Raw genomic sequence first — 23,227 nt, forward strand, 5'->3', positions numbered from 1 at the left:
GGCTTTAATTACTAATTCTTTGTACTTAAATGGATATGGGAAACTTCATGCTGGATAGAAAGAAAAGTCTAATAAATTGGGAAAGAAGTATTCTTTCTTTGGGACTGTTAAACCAGCACAAACCATAAGCCAAATACCTACATGTAATCCTATTTCTTTCTCAGCTTGATTAGCTACAGAAACAGACATCTTAAGGGTAATTATCTTTGATTGTTAGATGATAACTGAGTATATCAGAGGATTCAGTATTAATTCAATAAAGCAGAAAGAACTGCTGAAAGAACTGACTGAACCATCAGTTTGGGGAGTTATCTCAGATCATATCGGTCGCAAAATATGTGCACTACACTTGCCTTACAAGCATACAGCATTCAGAAGAAAGGCCCTGACAGGGAGAATACTTAGGGCTGAGGGATAACCTCAAGGCTGCATATTTGCAGGCTTGGATTTGTTTGTCAGTCCCTTACCACTGTAATAAGTGCTAAAAAATACTGTTAGAGCAATTTTGCATAATAACAGAGTCAGCCTTAGAAATGTTATATGCATTGTAGTGCATTGTAGTAAGGTGAAACGTACCAACTGGGAGCCTGAGAACTTAAAACTGCTATAAAGTACTATTTTAATTCTGTTTTCAACAAAAAGTTACTCAATGAGTGAATTGAGTGAATTTTTTGTTAGGAAAGATGGGACAAAGGTAACATAATAAAACTTGTGTTTTAGCAAAGTCAGGCTGACTTTCTAGGATTCATATGCAAATTCATATAGTCCTTTAGTTCAAGCCTGATTTTTATTACATTTTTTCCTCTTGGGGTAGGTATGATTCTTATTGCTAAAATGCAGTGCATGGATTTTATTTAAAATACACCAGGCTTCCATGGTTTTACAATGTTAGGAAAAAAGCACACGTAATAAAATCCATGAATGATAAAATCACTGTATTTTGCAGATAGATTTTACAGTAGGTTGGTTGCCCTACGAAACACTACTGATGAGACGTCAGGAAAGTGCTCTCTTTCCCTCTCTTCTCTCTCACTATTTGTGTATACTGACAGTGACAAGTGTAATAATCTCCAGGGTGCTCAGCTCAATGAAACCCATTTCATAATTCTTCCATTGTGGAAGATCTTTAAAAAAGAGGTAACCATTTCTCTGTTATGACTTTGGGGCACCATAAATTAAACCTAGTAATAGACATCAGAGCTAGTAATTTTCGAATGGAAATAACTCTGAAGTGTCCTTCTTATTTCAGAAATGTGCGAATCAGAAGACTGTGAATTTATCTCAACTGAGAACAGAAGTCAATCACTTTGGTCCCATTTCCACTTGGATGGGGCTTGCATAGGTTCAGGGGTTTTTTTCCCTTTTTTATTTCTGTAAAAAGACATATTCTTTCGATTGGGTTATTGCTGTTACAAACACCTCTTTTGTGTTTCAATAAATGAATTTATAAAAAATGGAGATCCCTTCAGTTACACTTGCTTATGGCAAATGAGACGTGAATGTGGCCCACATCAGGAGTCGTGTAGTAAAAAAGTGTTTCTCTCTTTCTTTTAATCCTGTTAAAAGGAGGGACTTGTGCTTCCCAGGCACTCTTTGGTGACAGCAGAGTTTGGCCCAGTAGCAGACATTTTGACGCATGGACTTTGTAGAGACATTCAGGTCGGTTAATATATACAGTCCAGGTAAACCAGAAACTCAGTACTTCCTTCTGCAGCCTCCAGGTTTTCGTCTTATTCTGGTTAACTGAAGGCTGAGAAAGAGATGACCCTTGCATCCACCAAAGCCAGAGAGAGTCCAGTGAGCTCCCTAATGGCACAAGTAAATCAAACCCTTCCAAGCCATCAGACACTCATGAACTGAAATGAAGCTTGAGGACTAGTTATGAGAACAATGGCTGCTTGAAGTACTAATTATGTGTCATAACCATGTTGAATTACTAGCGGACCAACTGCTTTTTGTGGTTGAATGCTGTTTGAATCGGGTGGATAGCAGAAAGAGAGTATGAACAGAACTGAGTGAAGAGGCTATATAAACTACAGCTTCCAAAACTAAACTCTTAAAATATTATTACTGCGGATATGAGACATCCCTATGAGCTAGGAGTTTCCTGTAAACTTGATCTGGACTCAGTTATGTACACTTTGGCTGAAATTAAACCATTAAGTCATCTGTGCACGTAGATACCTAAGTCCACAGACCTAATCCTTCCTATGCTTAGATCAACAGAGATTTGTATTTATCTTCATTAGCTGTAAACAAAAGCTGATATTAAAGTCACCTTAGGAAAAGCTTCTTTGACATCCCTAAATGAGCTGATGTGATCCCTAATGAAAATAATAATTTAAGAAAAAATTTTCCACAGCTGAAAAAGAAAGCACCTTGGTTTAGTTTCAAACCAGAGCAGACTTGGGGAAATACATGCTGTTAGCTTTCATAGCACATATGACAGGCTGCATATTACTTAACTGGTTTAAAACCAGTGCAGGTGTTTTGTCTAAAGTGATCGTAAAAACAAAGCTAACAGCAGAAAACATCAAACTTGTCAAAACACAGAGGTTTTCCTAATATATGTGCTTTTGTACATTTATCACTTGGGTTTATAGCTTTTAGAATTCAAGTGACAAATTGTGAGGAATTTTTATTGTTAGCTATTGAGCCATTTCTCTACCAGAGTACTAAAAAAAAAAAAAAAAAAAGATTTGAACTATGTTATAGAAGCTGTATACAAAAAAAAAAAAAAAAAAACCAAAAAATCAGTGTTTAAAAAATACTGGATGGTTAGGAGAACAGTTCCTAGCATTAATACTAAGCACTGTCATGGCGCTTAACTTGTGTAACTCTTAATCCTGATAGCAATATACCGAATCCACTTAGGCTCTGCCATTTATTTTTATCAAGTTTTCTTTTTATCTGTATATTGAACTTCTTTAATGGAAATGATTCCTAATGCCATACTGCGTATGCTTGATTTATTCTGCATTTGCTTTATTCTGCATTTGCTTAATTGCTTCATTTGTCTGTGGAAGGACAAAACAAAAGACAAATATCTCAATAGCACGGTTGCCCTAAGAAAAGGAACCCATGAACAACAATCATAAATACTTGAAAACTGCAAAAGCAGCTTATCGAGATGCACTACAAAATTCTTTTTTATTGAAGTTTTTGTTTATCTAAAGATGTTATATATGTATATATACATACAAATATGTATGTATGTGTATATGTGTAATCCCTGCAATTTATTTCAATGAAAAGTCTACACAGCTATATTTGGAAAGTACGTGTGTCAGTTTATGCTGTAAATTCCTGTCACCGTAGTATTACGATTTACTGTTTAGAAAATTTATGAAAAAGAAATGCCAGCTGCCTCATTGCATCATAGTGAAGTGTTCCAGGATCTGACATAGATGTTAAAGAACACAGAATTAGGAAAAAATGTGGGTGTACCCATATTTATGTAGCCTGGTGAGAGAATGCATTCCAGTAAGTTAAGGTTGTTTTGAAATAGCCTTGCATGTTTATTTTAGTTGGTGTCTGATTGAAACAGAAATCTTTCCGATGGATGAAAACTTTATTCAAATGGCTCCAGAAAAACACAGCGCATATTTTTTGCTGTATTTCCTGTACACTTTATATATTTTTTTAATGTTACATTTTATAGTATGAAAGCAACATAATTCTTTCATTTGAACTAATGGGTTTCTAATGAATTTTATGAATCTAATATGCCCACAATACATTTCATACAGTTAAGACATAATGCACTACTTCTGTAATGGGTTTGTGTAAATTAACTTTGAAGGGTGTCTACATTAGTCTTTCACCTATTAATTGCATGATGTGAACCCCCCCAGCAGCTGATTGAAGAGTTCAACCCGGCTGATTGTCGCTGGTGGAAATTTGCCAAAATGATTACATCAACTTCCAACAAACAGCATGTGCATGACAACAGTCAGCAAACAATTACTTAAAACCCTATAATATAATTTGTAATTTGACATAATAGACTCTTCTTTCAGTGTTCACATTTCCATGACAAAGCCAGGGGAACTGGAGCAGTTCTGCAAACAAGCGTGGGCTCTGGTCATCCATGTGGGAGATATGTCCCTTGTCCCTGCTCTCCTCAGTGCTCCAGGCTTGCACAACTACCGTGCTGCCTGGAATTTGGGATTAAAGCCACGACAGTCATCATTTTGGGAAGTTTACTAAAATGCCACCATTTCTTTCTCTTTAGCCCTGAGCAATAAGAATGCCCAGCTTTTTTGTCTAACAAGACAGAAAAGGGGCTGAGGAAAATAAACTTATAGTAATGATTTATGGAAACAATAACACTTCCTTGAGTTTTAAAAACATCTGAAAGCAAATGTCATGCCCTCACCTTGTCCCCAGCTCTGTGTGATATTTTCCATCCTCCTTTGTTACAAAGACCTAGTAAAGGCTGAGTTGTGGTAAATATGTTTCTACTTTAATCTAAAATTCTTCAGTAAGGTCACAAATCGCTATCTATGCAGCATTTGAAAACAGTAAGATTATCACAGATTCAGGCCTTGAAGCCCTTCTGTTTTCTTTGTTCAAAAGCAGAAATCCTTGATGTATATTCAAGAGATAGATTGGTTTATGTTCTCTCCCTCTTTCTCCTTCCCCTCCTCTCTGCTTTTAGCTGAGTGATTTATTTGAAAAATGTGTGACTTCTCTAATTTTCTATTTATGGGCTGAGGGTTTTTTGTATCAATAAAAGGACATAAGGCCAGCAAAGAGGGATTATGCAGCATCTATTGTAAGGAAATGTAAAATAATTGCAGTTTTATGTGGGGTGAGGAATGTGAAGTCTTTATCTGCAGATATGTGGTGTTAACATTTTGTTTAGGCTGTGGCTGCCAGAGGAAGATGTTAATAAACTCCTACTTTCTGTGATACTGTAAGAAGCAAAACCCTCACTTCTTAGTCTGGTTTCCAAATTAACTCAGAGGTGGAAAACGGACTTTTTGTGTACGTAATGAAAAAAAATAAATAAAATTTGAAAGTTTGGCAGAACTTTGCAAGTGGTCGGGATATGGAAGGACAAGAGTAATGCTATGTAATATTTCCTGAATCATGCAAAAAGGTTATAAGCTACTTACAGAATGCATACAATAGCATAAAACCATAGAATATGGTTTTCAGGAATAAAGTGACTTACTTACACAGAAGGGGAAAAAAAAAAAGCCATTACTAAGAACACTGAAAGTTTATCAGTGGTGCTGTATGCAAGGCAGTTGATTTTATGCTGTTATGTTTTAGCTATTATGTCAATTTGCTCTTCCTTCTCTGAGGGTTTCCCTGTGTCATCTGTTTTCACAGACCCTTGGCCCGGACTCAGAGACACAGAAACACATAGGTTCAGACGAATGGTAATGAGCATTGTCAGAGAGGCAAGAAAATTGAGTCTCTGCTCTGGCTGCTGGGCCGAGAGCTGCAGGAGCTGATTGTGTCAATGGTAATGAGACTGAACAGGCAGCAGATGCTCACGTGCCTTTACAATCCAAATCCCACCAACAAATTCCTCCTACAGAAACTTTGAGGGACATCTTGGCACCCTGGAGATGGTGATAGACCCAGTCCCAGCCACATGCCACCTGCTAGAGCCATTGTTTAAAAAAGAAGGAGGGGAAAAAAAGCCTATTATGATAACAAAGTTGTTTGCTGTCTCTTGCAATGACTTTATGGCACCAGTTTTACCATACTGCAGCTATTGAAAAAAAAAAAAAAAGAAGAACATCTGATTCTTTAAAGAGAAACATTTGTATTGAGGACTGTTAACAACTTACTTGGGAAGCCGGATGTTCAGTATATGTTACATATTCTGCTGATAAACCATGCCTGCTTTTTTCCCATTACAGCTCCCACTGCGCCTCCTTCCTACAGCAGGTTTACATTTCCACATGTTTTCCCATGACATTGAAGCAGGGAGCATTTTTTGCTCCTTTTTGTCCCAGAAAAATCAAGGATAAAAAAATGCAGATACTCATGTGGAGTGCTATATAAATATTTACTGTATAATAAAATAAGCAACATATTTGGTCCTTATTCACAAAGCAGGCTGGGTCGTGAATTGTGCCTGAGGTTTTGAAGAAAGGAAGGCCATTAAGGGTCTCTTAATGACAGTCTGTCATTAAGGAGAAAAAGAAGGAGAAAAAATGACTGCTACAGCTGAACCCAGGACACAGTCCTTTGTAACTCAAGGTTGCTAATGCTGCAGTAGAGATTCTTCCAGGAAACTTTTGCCCAAGAGCATCTACTTCTGGAGAAATCTGATCAAGTATCCTTTCTTGCTGCAAGACTTTGTGTCCCGCTTGGCAGTCCTGTGAGTCTCACCCTCCTCAAGATAATTTAAACTGACCCTGAAGCTGTTCAAAATCCTTCCATGGATTGGGTTGGTTCCCATCAGCCCCAGGAGCAGAAGAAGACAAAAGTGTCTTAGAAACTCTTCCATGCCTCTGACTCCATGGTGGCTGCATGCAGCTGAGCTCTGGCTCTGCTGAAAATTATGGCCCCTTTCCCTGGATAAGAGTGTCCAACGTCCTTAGAGCCTGTTGGTCGCAAACAGCTGCTGGCAGTAGGTACACATGAGTGGATCTGGATCATTTGGCTTAGGCTGTCAGTGGAAGATTGAACACATGCTTTGTCTGCTCTGAAGACACTTGAAACAGCAATTACACTCTTTTTTTAAACTCCCAGGGGCAATGAAGAAAGTTACAGTTCCATGAAAAGCTTGGGTTGAGCTGGCAATTTGACAAAGTATGTGTTGCAGCCCTGACTAAATCCACATCTACACCAAACTTCAAACCCTTCTTTTACAGAAACCCCACTTCTGTGAAAAAAAGAAGTATCACAAATGCAGCTGCTCCTTCTGCTCTGTATAAAGTTAGAGTGGCCTTGAAAACATCATCACATGCTAGTTACCGTGTGGCAGGGTAAAAGAGCAAGGCGTTTGTCAAAGCAGAATAGCAGTGGTGGAAGATGCAGAAAGCTTTTCAAATTTATTCATGTAAAGTATTTGACATTCCAGTACACGAAGTATATTAATTTGTTAACATCCGGAATAAAACCAGATGTGGGAAATCCAATGCAAGTACAGCACTGTGTAAGGCTGAAAACCAGTAATGATACCTCAGGCAAAGAGCACAGATGTTGCCGGTGCTTTCCCTACAGGGAAAAAAGAGCTCTTGGGCCTCTTACTGCACTGGTCACCACTCCAGCCTCAAGGTGGCTGCATCATTAGGGGACAGGAAGTGACAGAGCATCTTTGTTCCTCAAGTTCCACTTTGTGTGATCCAAAGGTTATAGCCACTGTCCTCTGAAGCATCTGGCTCTCCTTATTATTTGTATTTGCAGTGATACAGATGGACAGAGGGAAAAAATGGTGCATTAGGTCATGGGCAGTTATGTCTGTTCTACGCAACAGGAACTACAGCTGCGTTTAGGTGGCTTTGTGAGAAAGTAGAACAGGGCCATACAAGATTACCCTTCTTGGCTTAGGTGTAGTGGGATTGTGCCACAGTTCTGACTTTCTTATTTTATCTTATTTTTTACCCCAAAGTTTATCCCAAGCATAGATAATGCTCAAAACCTCATTTTGCTTAAGTGCATATATCGCACTTAAAGGCAATTTCGGGTAAACAGTTATTAAATAGAGATATTCTACTTCATGCTTCATAAGGAAGTAACTAAACAAAATGACAAGTGCATTAGTGTGATCAAACAGTGGAATTTCCATTCTATACCGTGCCATAGTAACTAATCCTCAAGTTAATTCAAAAGCATCAAGTGACCTATTACAGGCATTTGGTTTTAATGAAGATTTAGTAAACCGTAAGTCTCAAGCATTTTTCTCCTTTGCACTTGATAAAACTTTGAGAGATAAATGTTTTATTGGTTCAGAAAGAGACTGAATATCTAGGTACAGTACTTACTATGCATGGAACATGTACTGGTTTAACTCGCTATTTATATACACAACACTGCTGTGGAAATTTACTCATGTAGCAGAAAATCTGATCCCCTGCCCTTTGCCACAATGATTGATGATAATGTGAAATCTAATTTTAAACTCATAAAAAAATAAGTTCTCTCCTATTGGTAGGTATATAGAATTTTGCGGTTCGATGTATTTTAATGAATGATCAGAATCTTTTTTAAGTGATTTGAAAAAGTGAAAATTATAGATCAGGGCTCTGAACTAAATTTCTCTGTTTACTCCTACTTCTGGGTACCTGGTCTTTTGTTCCTGGGCTTAGACTGGCTGTTTTTTGGGGTAGGGAACTACTTTTTCCTGATACAGCTATTACCTTTACCAAATGTTTCCTGGGTTTCTCCAAGGTGACAGAACTTTTGAGACTGCTTGTGCTGGAACAGACTGCCCAAGGAAGTTGTGAATGCTTCATCCCTAGCAGTGTTCAAGGCCAGGTTGGATGGAGTCTTGGATGACATGGTTTAGTGTGTGGTATCCCTGCCCATGGCAGGAGGGTTAAAATTAGATGATCTTAAGGTCCTTTCCAACCCAAACCATTCCATGATTCTATGATTCTATGACACTGTGTAAAAGATGCTGTGCTCTGACTGGGACCAGAAACTGTTAGGCAGGGTATCTTCAGCAGGATTGCTTTAAGGTATAGGTATATGCGTATATAGATCATAGAATCATTAGGGTTGGAATACAGTTCAGGTATAGATTTTGTGGGGGTCACGATTTATATTAGCAAGTGGATTGTTTGCTTTTCTGATTTGCCTGCCAGGATCCCTGACCCCATTTTAGATCATCAATTCTCTGCCTTTTTAGATGAACAAGGTAACTGATGCCTGACTGAAGTTCTCTGTTTAGCATTCCAAAGATTCAAATATATGCCCTACCTAAGGTATTTGGGATTAACTAAGAAGGCTAAGGTGATGCAGAGGTCATATCTGATAATCCAACAGCCCTTTCTGCCTTTATCTTTTGAAGTAATCCAGCGTCTGATGCACCTCAGAGCTGAAAAAGGTATCGGATATAAGCATGACTGATGAGATAGATACTAGATTGGACCAACGCAGCATTAATTTGTGATGAGCTCTATAATATGGTTGTCTGTGCAAAAAATCAGACTGAAATGTCAGCCTCCACCCACTCCACTGAACAGCTTTTTTATGGGTCCGAGAGTGAGTATAAAATGGCAATGCTCGTTTGCCTACAAGGATATTTTCACTCAATTTGCACTTATGCTACAACAGATGGAAAGGTAAAGTACAAAGACCAGGGAGATCTCTGTTCTTAGTTTTGCTTTGGGAAAAAAGCTTGATGAAGGGGATTGGAGGGAGAAGAGGGAGGAGAGAGAGGGAGGAAGAAAGAGAAGAGAGACGGAGAGAGGAATCCCCCCAATTTTGTCATTCATTGTGATGGAAATGTTCTTTTAAAATACCCTTCTGACTCAGGAAGACTTGTCTTTCACATTCATTATACAGGTGTCAAATCAAATTTGATCTGCAATGTCTAGTGCGCTGGAGCATAGTGCATATGACATTTTGTACCATAACGCAACATAAGGCAATAAATCATACTGAAAGTGAATAAAACCTCATTTGAGTGTGTGAGTGTGTGTGTGTGCATGAGGAGGGGAATGAACCGAATGGCACTGTGCTAATAATTTCCCTGTGCTTCTATCATTAAGAAAATTATTTTCTTTCTCCCCTGGCCCTGCTGAAGGACCCTTTCTCAAAATAGTTCTTGAAAGTAAAATTCTCTATCATCACCTAAGTTTTGCATATATACCATCCATCGAGGGGATCAGTAACTTTCAGAAGAAAATACATGCTTGAGAGCTCAGTAAAACTCAGAGAAACAAGACAGACTTTAAAGTAGATCAACCCCAGGAACAGATTTCCTTTCAGCTAAGTGAAAAATTAGTTAATCTGCTATGCAGTTATGGTTTCTGAAGTAGTACTGTAGGCATATGGAGGTGCTGTGTGGAGATAGTTTGTTTTTCTTCCTCAGATACTTTGCTGGAGAATTTGATTGCAACTTTTAAGAAGGTTGCAATAAATAGATCCGGATTAGGTGGGAATAACAGAGATTCCTTTCCAGGAGGCCAGCAGCACTCCGCTCACGTGCCTAGCAGTGTTCACAATACCACGCTCCCCAAGAAGTGTCTGCTGGCTGCACGTGGGACTCTCCCTTTCCTTTGTAAGGGAAGGCTGCCATGTCAAAGGTGGGCCGGAGTTTAAGTGACTTTCAGACAAAACTCTTTCACTGGATATGGGAGGAATCAGCCTTGTGAGTGCTGCGATTGCACATCAGCACCATACAGAAGGATTCCTTCTAGAAGTGCCATGCACTTAAATATTGCTGCATCTAAACAAACAACCCCAAGATGTGTTCCTCCTCACTTGTAGGTTCAGATGAATGTCAGATGAAAAGAAAAAGAAAATCAAGGCTTTTTCTTCACTTCAGAATTCATATAGCGACTATTGTGCTAATGACATTTTATCGTCATTGTAATTGTAAATGGTTAGTTGCAAAACAGCATGGACTTCATGGATAATGTTACATATAACCTGACTTCTGAAGTTAATACTACATATAACCTGGCTGATGAAGTTGCAAAATAAAAAGTAAATTTTAAAAAAGGGAAAAAAAAGAAAAGAGGTGCTGTAATTCCTACCTGTAGTTATCCTGCTACCTGTTAATATACAGAGCATGTCTCTGAGGAAGACCAACGTGATGAAGAAGAATTACTATTTGGAAAGTGATAAAAATTGCATAAAGAAAATTCTGCATATCTAACTGTACTAAAGAGTTACTTGGAAGAACACATTATCATTTAAGAGTATATATAATATTCTTGGTTTTAAGCAGAGAAATTATTTTTACTATGAATTATTCATCTCCTGTCCTCATCACTTAAAGGGGCAGTGACTTCTTTTATCAGCAAAATACTTTTTATTGACACTAAGTACAGCATTTAATTGAACCTATTCCCTCAATTATCGTCAGAAAAGAGTTTACACTGGTGTTTTGGAAAAATGTTTTAGGAAGATTTATCAGAGCTGCAAAAAAAGCTGTCCATGAACTAATGGAATTAGATTATCTTTGAATTCTCTCTACCAGAACTTAGAATGGCCACTAATTCCTTTCTTTGCTCTTTTGGTGTTTGCAAAGGGGTTCACTAAAGCCTGAATTGATATAATTATTGGCTTGGATTGTTAGAGATTTAGGGCAGATGGCTATGGGTTTCTAAAGTCCCAGTTGCTTGTGTTAGCTTTTCTAGTTTGCCTATAGGGTTTGGGGATCAGCAATTTGAAAGGGCTGCAAACTTGTAAAACAGTATTATTCATGGGGGCAGAATGTTCATCAGCGTGACCCAGTACTAAATACATTCATTACGGGCATTTCTATTCTGCACAATTTGCCACACGGCGCTGGTTTGTGGAAAAATAAAAAAAAAAAAAAAAATAAAGGAAAAGAAAAAAAGGAAAAGAAAAAAAAGAGACAATGGCTTATAAAATGCTTTTGAATGCTTAAAAAGAAGGAGAGTTCACGCTGAGCCTCCTCTGCTTTCTTTTTCAGCAAGAACCTTCTTAGTGACTTTGGCTGAGCTCTGCTGAGAGTAAGGAAATTGGGGGAATCAGAGCTTTACTCTTCACATTTTTGGGTATGGGGGGAATTTAAGAGGGAGAGAGAAGAGCAATAGAAGAGAGTGATGGTATGATCATGGACAGCAGCAACAAAAAAATGGACAAAGCAGAAAATGAAAAGCAGGGCAAGACTGTGGCTAAAATGCTAAACTTAAAAAGAAAATTAAAAAAACGGGGGGGGGGGGGGGGGGAACAGAAATCACAGCATAAATCGATGCACTTGAACTGAGAAGAACCCATCAGGCTCTGTGACCTGGGAGCAGCCTGAAGCTCACATCATAACCATCTGCAGCATTTCTGGTGTACACAAAGTACAGCATCCACTCAGTCATAAGATTATTGTCTTTTGTGCAGATGTGTTGCAGTGTAAACATGAAAACCATTTTTTAGCAATAGCAGAGAGGCAAGGAACTTGCCATTGTCCAAGCACTTAATATGTCCTGTGGCTTCTTTAGGACATTTGGCATGGAGAAGGTGTACTTAGCACACATCCTCTCTGAGAAGCATGAAGAGCTTTTTTTACTAGGATGGAAAAGATCTTCTGGAGAACCACTGGAACAGCAGATAAAGAAGCGCAGCAGCCGGCACAGAGACCACTGCACACACAGATACAGATACACACACATACAGACACACACGGGAGGACCAAGCTCGGGCAAAGGCAGCTGCGCTGCGGGAGGGGGGAGCCGGGGGAGGACAGGAGTGCGCAGAACGTTACTGACTTGGAGAGGAGGAGGAGGAGGGAGAGATGTCCCTGTGCTCCATACAGGAGCCTGGCTGTTGAGGAGAGGCAGGTAAATAGGTAAATACGAAGCAGGAAGAGACTCTGCCGGCGTGACTGGAGAGAGGCGGGAGGCGGCACACCCAACCCCCCCTCCCCTCTTCATCCCGGTTTACTAACCCAATGCAGTAAAAACCTCCCAGTTAGTTAAACAAGGCAACCCAAAAGTATGTAAAGGAGAAAGGGCGCGATCGCATTTTTCGTGGCGGGAAGGGGAGGAATTAAACCCCGAAAAACCCGCTTGAAAGTGCCCTGAAAAAGGAGGGGGGCGTTGATTTAAAGTTGCCCTTTAGTCATTTGTGTGAGTGTGCGTGAGTGTGCGTAAGTGTACCCCCCCTTCCCCTTCCCAGCGGCGCACCGGCGGCCAGCAGGGGCTGGGGGAGGAGCCGCCCCCTCCCGCTCCCATCCCCCGATCCCCCTCCCGGGTTCCTCCCGCCCCCTTCCCCGGTCCCCCCCATCCCGTTCCTCCCCCCGCCCCGGCGCGGCCGGGCTGTCCCCGGGCTGATTGGTTGGACGGGGCTCAGCACACGCCGGGCAAAAGCTTTGTCTGGGGAGTTGGAGCGAAGTTGCGGAGGATTTTTAGGCTGGAGCCGGCGAGGCAGGGTGCTCAGTGCGGCGGCGAGCGGGGAACGGAGAGGAGAGGAGGGAAGAGAAGAGGGGAGAGGCGCCGAGCGGGCTGTGGATCCCGCGGCGCATCCCGCGGGCTTCCCGGCGTCCCTGGATGCTCACGGCGGGAGAAGAGCCCGCTGCCGCCCCGACACGTTCCGACCTGGAAGAGGAGCAGGGAGTCAAATGAGAACGCGTGGATTGCGTACGGCTTGTACCTGGATGTCCTGGCACGGTGTGTATATAAAAAACGCCCCAAAACTTTTCTAATCTGGTGAGATATTAATCCTCGGCTGAGCAGAAAAGGCGTTTTCAAGTTTGGAAGGACCAGATGTGTGCTGGGTTTAAGGTACGGAAGGCAGCCGCGATAATTGCTTTTTAACTTGCTTGGATAAATGAATTGCAAAAACTTACAAATGCACCGAATCGGCGGTAAAATGCACTTTATATTCATTTTTGCACTGATGATAATATCTTTCAATAAGGCTGTGCTGGGCAAGAATTTGAAATACAGGATTTATGAGGAGCAGAGAGTCGGATCGGTAATTGCAAGACTGTCGGAGGATGTAGCTGATGTTTTATTAAAAATGCCTAACCCTTCCTCGGTGCGATTTCGAGCCATGCAAAGGGGGAATTCTCCCTTGCTTGTTGTTCGTGAGGATAACGGAGAGATCAGCATAGGAGCTAAAATTGATCGGGAACAACTCTGCCAGAAAAACTTAAACTGCTCCATAGAGTTTGATGTGATCACTCTTCCCACTGAACACCTGCAGCTTTTCCATGTTGAAGTTGAAGTGCTGGATATTAATGACAACTCTCCCCAGTTTTCCAGAGCTCTTATCCCTATCGAGATATCGGAGAGCGCAGCAGTGGGAACACGGATCCCTTTGGACAGTGCTTTTGATCCAGATGTAGGGGACAACTCCCTGCACACTTACTCCCTTTCTGCAAATGATTTTTTTACTATTGAGGTGAGAACCAGGACTGATGGTGCCAAGTATGCGGAGCTGATCGTGGTTAGAGAGCTGGACCGGGAGTTGAAGTCAAGTTATGAACTCCAGCTCACTGCCTCAGATAAAGGGGTGCCTCAGAGGTCTGGCTCATCCCTCCTGAAAATAAGCATTTCTGATTCCAATGACAACAGCCCTGTTTTCGAGCAACAGTCATATGTAATCCAACTCCTAGAAAATTCTCCGGTTGGGACTTTGCTCATAGACCTCAATGCCACTGATCCAGACGAGGGCGCTAACGGTAAGGTCGTCTATTCCTTTAGTAGTCATGTGTCTGCCAAAATTATAGAGACTTTTAAGATAGATCCAGAAAAAGGACACCTCACCCTCTTGAAGCAAGTGGACTATGAAGTAACCAAATCCTATGAAATTGATGCTCAGGCTCAAGATCTGGGGCCGAATTCCATTCCAGCTCACTGCAAAATTATAATTAAAATTGTGGATGTGAATGACAACAGACCTGAAATTAACTTAAACCTGATGTCCCCAGAGAAAGAGGAGGTAGCTTACATTTCTGAAGGGTCACCCCTGGACACTTTTGTTGCCCTGGTCAGAGTGCAAGACAAGGACTCTGGTGTGAATGGAGAGATCGTTTGCAAGCTCCATGGACATGGCCACTTTAAACTCCAAAAGACTTATGAAAATAACTACTTAATCTTGACTAATGCCACTCTAGATAGGGAAAAGAGATCTGAATACAGCTTGACTGTAATAGCAGAGGACAAGGGAACTCCCAGTCTCTCCACAGTGAAACACTTTACTGTCCAAATCAGTGATGAAAATGACAACCCACCCCGCTTCCAGACAAACAGATATGAAGTTGTTATCCTGGAAAATAACTCTCCGGGAGCGTACATCACATCAGTCACAGCCACAGATCCAGATCTAGGTGACAACGGGCAGGTGACATACACTATTTTGGAGAGCTATATTTTGGGAAGCTCTATAACTACCTATGTGACCATTGATCCCTCCAACGGGGCGATCTATGCCCTGCGAACCTTTGACCATGAGGAAGTAAATCAAATCACCTTCATGGTTCAAGCTAGGGATGGAGGGAGTCAGCAGCTTGTGAGCAATACCACAGTGGTACTAACCATCATTGACGAAAATGACAACGCTCCTGTCATCGTGGGGCCAGCGCTACGCAACAGTACAGCAGAAATATCAATCCCTAAGGATGCTGGAATCGGCTTTCTTGTCACCAGGATAAGGGCTACAGATAGAGACTCTGGTATGAACTCTGAACTCAGCTGCTCCATAGTAGCTGACAAGGAAAACAGCATCTTTGTGATGGATCCCAAAACCTGTGACATCTCTATCAATGTGAGTGTTGAATCAGTTCCAGCGAAACAATGGGAGTTTTTTGTGATAGTCCAGGATAAGGGCAGTCCTCAGCTTAGTACTAAAGCACTTCTCAGATGTACCATTTTTGAGTATGTCTATTCATTTTCAAGCACAGAAGCAACTTTGGTAAGCCAACCCTCCCTGGATGTCTCCATGATAACGATTATATCCTTAGGATCGATATGTGCTGTGTTGTTGGTCATTATGGTCATTTTTGCCACAAGATGTAATCGAGAGAAAAAGGACACCAGGTCCTACAACTGTCGCGTGGCAGAATCGACCTACCAGCACCACCCAAAGCGACCCTCAAGACAGATCCACAAAGGGGACATTACGCTAGTGCCAACAGTTAATGGCACTTTACCTATCAGGTCTCACCACAGAGCTTCTCCATCATCATCTCCAACTCTGGACAGGGGACAAATGAGCAGCCGGCAGAGCCACCACAGCCACCAATCACTCAACAGCCTGGTGACAATCTCCTCTAACCACGTGCCTGAAAATTTCTCTCTGGAACTCACCCATGCTACTCCTGCTGTTGAGGTAAGGTCCACACCTCAATTTGCGCATCCCTTCACTCACAGCTTCACTGAGGAGCATGGAGATACTCTGCATGCCACCTGTGAGACCAATTAGGTCTATGCCTAATGAGAATGTATTATGGTTTTCTCTTTAGATGTCACAACTTTGCAGTTTTACTCCAATATCAACTGAATCCATTACCATGTGGAACAGGATTAAATCTATTATTAACAGATTAAATATTTCTTGGTTCTTCCCTGTCAGGTCAAAACAATGGGGTGTAACATAGACAGTGCTCAGCTCTAGTTTACTGCTCACTTGCTCTTTCTTCTTTGCCTTCCCTTTCTGTTTAAGAAAGAGTGACAGAATATTTATATAGAGAAACAATGCAGGAAACCCTTTCATTAGTGGGGATGGAGAACTAAAAGGTTAAACACTGACACAGTTAAAGTACAGCTGTTGTAATACATCATCATAATATCTCAAACTTTGAGAGTACCCATCTCAGTTTTTACTGCAAATGCTCTGTAATGGCTTAAATGAGAGCTCTGTCCTGGTAACTTTACATGTAGAGCAATGATGTTTTGTTTTGAATTAGGATCCTGGAATGGTAAAGGGTTGATTCTAATTTATTAAAATGAAAGCAAGCTCTGCCTCAGTTTAATTGCTTGTTAATGAATTAATTATTATGAGTTCAAAGGGTAATGAACAGTAGTGCATTTCCTCATTGTATAAAGTCTTCAGATGTTTCCTGTGGCAGACACTGTACTACAAAATGGTCTGTTGTACTGCATCATATATGTGCAGGAATTTGATTTAATTCAACTTTAAAGGAAAAAAGAACCAAAAACAAACAAGAGAAGCAGATTAATGGTTTTACAACTAGGAATTTGAGCTTTCATTTCAAAGAATCAGTCTTCTCACCTTTTCTTTAGCAGGTTTCTCAGCTTCTCTCGATGCTTCACCAGGGCCAGTATCAACCAAGGCCAAGTTTTCGAGGAAACAAGTACTCCAGAAGCTACAGGTAAGGATCTGGACTGTTCTGCTACGTATGCATGTACATGTATCAGAAAAGAGACACATGGTTTTAATCAAAAAGTGGAATGTATATGAGATAATTTAATTCCATGATCCCAACAATTCTCTTCACAGGTATGCCCTGCAAGATATGGATAAATTCAGCTTGAAAGACAGTGGCCGGGGTGACAGTGAAGCTGGAGACAGTGATTATGATTTGGGAAGAGAGTCTCCAATTGACAGACTTCTTGGGGAAGGATTCAGTGACCTTTTCCTTACAGATGGGAGAATTCCTGCAGGTAAGAGCACAATGGAAGCTGATCAGTTTATTTACACTGCTGCCTGGCTGTCACTTTGATAAAGCTACTACTGAGAAAGCAAAAATCCTTTAGCTTTCAAGTCCTATATTTCCTTCCTTTTTACTCTGCTTCATGATAAATACTGAGCTGAAGCCTTCACATACGTAGTAAAATGAAGCCTCAGGCACAACTGAAAATCCACCCAGAGCAGTGCCTACTTTTTTCTCTTATTCACATTATCAGGAGCTGGCTCTAAATTCCCCCCAAAAGCACAATCTGCTCCATGTCCTTAGACTTTTAATGACTAGGTGGATGTTTTTGCAGAGCCAGGCAGTTGCGGTTTGTTAAAAATATACTGAACTATAATTTGGGAGATGATACATTTTTCACAGTGGGTTTGGTCCATACGATACAAAGTTCTACCATGGATTGTGGCTGGTCTAGAAATATGGATGGAGAAGAAAGGTGTATTTTTTCCCACTGAAAAATGAACTGGAGTAGCAAGGGAAGGATCTAAATATGCCCCAGATTGTAAATCTTGTAACTCATAACTTCTAGAAGAAAGAGGTTAAGAGGTGCAATTCAGGGGCAGAGGGCAGAAAAGAAAAAAGCTAGAATAGGGGGAGTGAAAGTAAGATAAACACACATGCACATATTCATGTGTATGAAGTACCACTTTTAAATTTATGCCCAGTTATAAGTTGAATATAATAGTCTATAGGAAATCATGTTGAGTACAGCTTTGAGAATTTTGTAGTTACTTTAATAATTACACAGCCACTGGTTGTACCCTGGATCATGTGCTTATTTCAGATCATATTTAGTTTTCTTCGTGTAACTGACAAGGCTGAGTAGCTCAGTATGGCTCACTGAACCAAGAGTGTAAACTTAAAAGGTTTAGTAAAGTCATTTTATACATGAGGCACATTGCTTTTGGGGCAGTACAGCATATAGTCCCTCCTAAAGTGTTCCCCACGTGTTGCCCAGGGGTGAGAGAGGAGCTGCAGTCCTGCTCCTTCCCTCTGCTGCTATGGAAAACACTGGTGAGGGGTTGTGCCTGACCTTGGTGCAGTTTACCCTGAGAAATATGCTCTTAGGCTAGACCAGAGTAAACTCCAAAAGTTTAATTTGTTCTTCTTTTACATTTTAGCTTTAAAATTTCCTTTGCATATTTTTCTCCAGACTAGGTCTTCTATACCCAGGCATTCACTTACTTCCTCAAAGTGTCTTATGTACTCAATGTTTCAAATCTGGAGGCCTTGAAAAGTTTTCTTCAGAATCTTTAACCTAAATCTGGAGTCCTAATACATTTTTATCCTCATATCCCCCCACTCCTACTACTTAGTTCTCTGCCAGCTAGCATGAGGCGTGTCTCATTCTCCCCTATGATTAGAAAGGAGGGATCTGCTGGAGCTCCCAGTTGCCAGGGGAACTTCAAGTGCAATGGTGTTTGCACTGGCATCCAGCCCTGGTGCTGCCAAGTAAGAGCTGTCCCCTTCCTGGTGGGCAGCCAGGGGTTGCCAACAGGCGCGAGCAGTTCTCTCTTCGCTAGCTGGGTTGCCCAGGACTGGTTTTCAGCTCTTGCAGTTCTGTCTCTAAAGAGGAAACGAAGGGGTGGCATTTCCAAAAGTGCCCAGCTAATCGCTTTCAAAGTAAGCAACACTCCTGCTGAGTGCAGACAGAGCTGGGCTGGGCTATCATGGTGGGCATTTAATCTCACCCAGATGTCCGCTTGCTGCTCTGCGTGGTCTTAATCCATCAGATAAGTGTCGAACCATTGAATGGTTAGGGTTGGAAAGTACCTTAAGATCATCTAGTTCCAACCCTCCTGCCATGGGCAGGGATACCTTCCACTAGACCAGGTTGCTCAAGGCCTTGAACACTGCCAGGGATGGAGCATAACATATGCTGAACCTGTTCAGATGAGACCTGAATTGATCTGCAATCCAAACAAATGAAAAGAAAATTTCCTGGAGGTTTCTTGTTCTCCATTTTGAAACGTTTCTGCATTGTCAGTCTGGACACAGGCAAAATGCTGTGAAAAAATCCTTTCAGTTTGTCTCTTTAAGGTGGAACTGGAAAGAAATGGAGCCAGTCCCTCGAAATTCCAGAAATTACATGATCAGAAAGTTCAATAACTGTCCTTGAAAGGCTTGTTTCTCTTTCTCTTTTTGAATCTTCACTAATAAGCTTTAAGTTTGGGAGAGGAAGGGGGGGAATAATAATGCTGTTGTACATCTTTGTTTTTTCCTTTTATTTATTGCTGATTTAAGGACAGACTGTGACACCATTCAATGTCCTCAGAGCATTTTTTGATCTTTGTTCAGGAATGTCAGAATTTATTATTTTATACCAAATCCAATCCTGATAACAAAACTCACAATAAGACAACCTTCACTACTAATGAAATGCTAAACCGTTGAAAGTCTCTCATTAGTTTACAGGAGTCTTCTTAATTAGAAGAGTAATCCTCACCTTCTGGGATGAGTTGAGAGCTCGTCTAAGCACCATGGTGACTTTGATATCTTTTCTCCTTTCTAACTCTTAGGCATTTTTTGAAAATCAACACACATGTGCCTTTCATACATGGGAACAAAGCACTAGAAGGCATCTCAGTATGTATCAAAACTTCAGCCACTGATATTCTCTAGGCTGCTTTGTTTATTCAAAGCTCACTAGATCAGCAGGCCATTTGCAAGAGCTTGCGCAATATCCAGCCTGTAGCCTGAACCTGTATTCTTGAAGAAATCCGTACTCTCATATGTGAGACACAGAGAAATTTCATACTCCAAGGAACTGAAAGGACATTAGGAAAGCAAACAATATGGTAGGCTGTGTAAAGCACAGAGATAAATAACGCTGACAGTATGGCAGTAGGACTTTATCAATCACTCGTACGTCCTAAGCTGAAATACAATGTTCAGTTCTGCTTACACCATCGCAAAAAAATATCTTTTGATAAACTGAGTGTATCCAGAGCCAGATGGGAAATGTGATGAGAAAGCTAGGGAAACTTACAGGGCATGACTGCAAACATTTCTTATGTATTCAGTATGTAAATAGAAAGAAAAACTATTCTGTGTGGGCTAATTTAACCATTAACTGATAGAAGAATGGGAAAAAGTTTCTTATGGTCAAAATATACATAATGCAAAGAGTCTGGTGTATCTGAAAACATTCTTCTGAAGTATGTGGCTCAAATTCAAGTTAGTGGCCCTTGCAGCACCTGGGTCTTTTCTAGCAGGTCTGCCAGGCACCCAGGCAGTGCCCAGCCTGTGCCAAGGCTTTATGTCCTACAGAGCCAGTTCCCTTTGGAGAGGCACATCCCCTTTATGGGTCTGTCAAGTAGGGCTTTGTCTGTCTCCGCTTCCAGGGACCTTTCCCAGACCTCTCCAGGTGTTTGCAGAGGATTCTTGCAGTGCCCCGCTCAGACCAGCATAGCTCCCAGAGATGCAGTCACTTGCCCCACTGTGTTGTTCCTCCCTGAGAGGCATCAGTCCAAACAAGTAGCTGGGAGAGTGTCTCTTGTCTTCTGCTCTTCAGTCGTCCTGGCTGGCCTGAATGCCCACCTTGTGCCAGTGCTTGAGCCAGCATGGTCCAGTAACCTGAGCTACAGAGTGGCAAGTGCACATCGGAGTAACTCCAGTATAAACACTGGAGTCACAGGGGGTGCCGGTTAAGCCCTAGGTATTTTGATACTGTATGAAAAAGTAACTGATTCAGTTAAAAAGATAATATGGCAGTGGATCACCTCATATTCAACATACATTGTCAGATCAAAAGGAAGCGTGTTAATGAAGAGGGAGATGAAGAGGGAGATCCTTCTGCACATTATTGTTCTTTCTTCTTTATTTCCCCTGTCTATTTCTTCCCACTTTATTACTCTGATACAATTCTCTAAGTGCATGTGGCAGACTTCACTAAAACTTAAGTAAGTGTTTGGAGGTAGAAACACCTTCATTTTATTTATTTATTTAATTATTCGTTTGGTGGAATAGCAATGTACAGAGGGAACGAGTTGCTTTAAGTCACAAATGCTTGTTTTCCACCTGGAACTTACATGTTGATCTTCAGCCCTAGATAAGAGATTGCATAACTGCCTTACATTTTGTATTTGTCGTTCTAATTTTTGAGACCTTTCAGAAATGGAAATGCATTTAGATCCAGACCATTTGTATTTGCCGCCTTCCTGCACACACAAAGTGAACCCAAATACTGGATTTGAACACCTTTGGAGAAGTTCAGTCCTTGTTAGTCCCTGCAACTAAACGCTATCTGCAATAGGAGGGGGATGCTCACTCTCCTCTTTTCTCTCTTGTAGCAATGCGACTGTGCACGGAGGAGTGCCGGGTTCTGGGGCACTCTGACCAGTGCTGGATGCCCCCACTGCCCTCTCCCTCCGCCGATTACAGAAGTAACATGTTCATCCCTGGTGAGGAGTTCCAGTCACCTCAGCTGCAGCAGCAGCAGCAGCAGCAGCAGCAGCAGGGCCTTGAGGAAGATCCACAGCCTGCTGACACCAGCGAGAAGAAGAAGAGCTTTTCAACATTTGGTAAAGACTGCCAGAGCGAGGAGGAGTCGGGGGACAACTGCACCTCCTCTCTCCTCTCTGAAATGAGCAGCGTCTTCCAGCGCCTGCTGCCTCCCTCGCTAGATGCCTACACAGAGTGCAATGAGATGGATCGCTCCAACTCGCTGGAGCGCAGGAAGGGACATTTGCCAGCCAAGACTGTGAATTATCCACAGGGGGTGGCAGCCTGGGCAGCCAGCACACACTTCCAGAATCCTGCCAACAACGGGCCTACTCTGGGGACTCACTCAGGCGCGCAGCCTTCTTCCAAATGGCTGCCAGCCATGGAGGAAATCCCAGAGAATTACGAAGAAGATGATTTCGACAACATGCTCAACCACCTCAGTGATGGGAAACACGAACTCATGGATGCCAGTGAGCTGGTGGCAGAAATTAACAAGCTGCTGCAAGATGTCCGGCAGAACTAATTGTTTCAAAAGCCTATTTTTCCATATTTGTGGAAAACTGGAGAAAAAAAAAAAAAAGAGCAAAAAAAAAAAAAAACAGACTGAGAAGAACTGGCATTGCCAATTAGTTGCATTTATCATAAATGTGTCTGTGTATGTTGAATATTAAAATACTGTATTTTCATATGTACACAATGCAAGTGTGATTATCTTTATCTGTATTTTAAAAATACATTTGTACCTTATATTTATGTGTAATTTAACAAAGAAATTTTATTTTTGTACGCCCACAGCAAGCATGTTTTCCTAAATGTATATAGATGGTATCACCCTTGTCAAACTTCCACCATTCTTGCTACACAGGCATGTAAAAACAAAAACCAACAAAACAAAAGGAGGGATATTGCTTTCCTTTATCATTTCTTTTAGGTCTGAAATGTTGCAAATAAAAGTTCAAACCACTGAAAAGTTATGCAAACATTAGTTTCGGTAAATGATCCAACACCTTGTTGCAATGTTTCATTCTTGTAATAAAGAGTTGTCAACTCCCATGAAACCTAAAATGTCCTTTTTATTTTGATGCTTTTGGTCTATAAAGTCATTTTCAAATTTAATTAATGGATTATTGCAGGCTCAGGTTAGGGTCTTCCTCTCTTTTACAGGTGTTTTCCCAAATGAACAAATCATGGAATTCAGTGGTGGGACTTCCAATCTTATCTCTGGGAAAAAAAAAAAAAGGTAAAATTTGTTCTGCTGTTGTTGAACTGCAAAGCCAGTTGAAGTGAGCAGTGTGTGCTTGAAAGACAGCAATAAAATCAGCTTTTCTGACTTCAAGCTGAATTCTCATGTAAATAAAAAATTGCAATTGACTGCTTTATCCTTGTAACTGACATCAAAATAAAAGGAATGTTGCATCTCTCAGGAAAGCAGCTGATTATAGCTGTATTTTGCCTCTGCTGTAAGTGTGCTTATCTTGTATTTCCCAAGAAATAGTTGAACTTCCCAGACAAGAGCGATCCTGC

At 41.2% G+C, this 23,227-nt stretch overlaps 1 protein-coding gene across 2 annotated transcripts; it reads left to right on the plus strand.

Annotated features, from left to right (window-relative positions):
* Positions 1-12,980: 12,980 nt before the first annotated feature.
* Positions 12,981-22,768, plus strand: PCDH18 (protocadherin 18). 2 transcript variants are annotated; one of them, XM_030492907.1, is made up of 4 exons: positions 12,981-15,933; positions 16,848-16,936; positions 17,065-17,228; positions 21,550-22,768. In XM_030492907.1, the coding sequence occupies exons 1-4, from the start codon at positions 13,429-13,431 to the stop codon at positions 22,224-22,226; spliced, it is 3,435 nt and encodes a 1,144-aa protein (XP_030348767.1). In that variant the 5' UTR covers positions 12,981-13,428; the 3' UTR covers positions 22,227-22,768. The 2 variants fall into 2 exon arrangements, with proteins under 2 accessions (XP_030348767.1, XP_030348768.1); XM_030492908.1 differs by having other exon boundaries at positions 12,982-15,933; positions 16,851-16,936.
* The last annotated feature ends 459 nt before the right edge of the window (positions 22,769-23,227 follow it).

Source organism: Strigops habroptila, chromosome 7 (genome assembly GCF_004027225.2).
Source record: "Strigops habroptila isolate Jane chromosome 7, bStrHab1.2.pri, whole genome shotgun sequence".
Lineage (NCBI taxonomy): Eukaryota > Metazoa > Chordata > Aves > Psittaciformes > Psittacidae > Strigops > Strigops habroptila.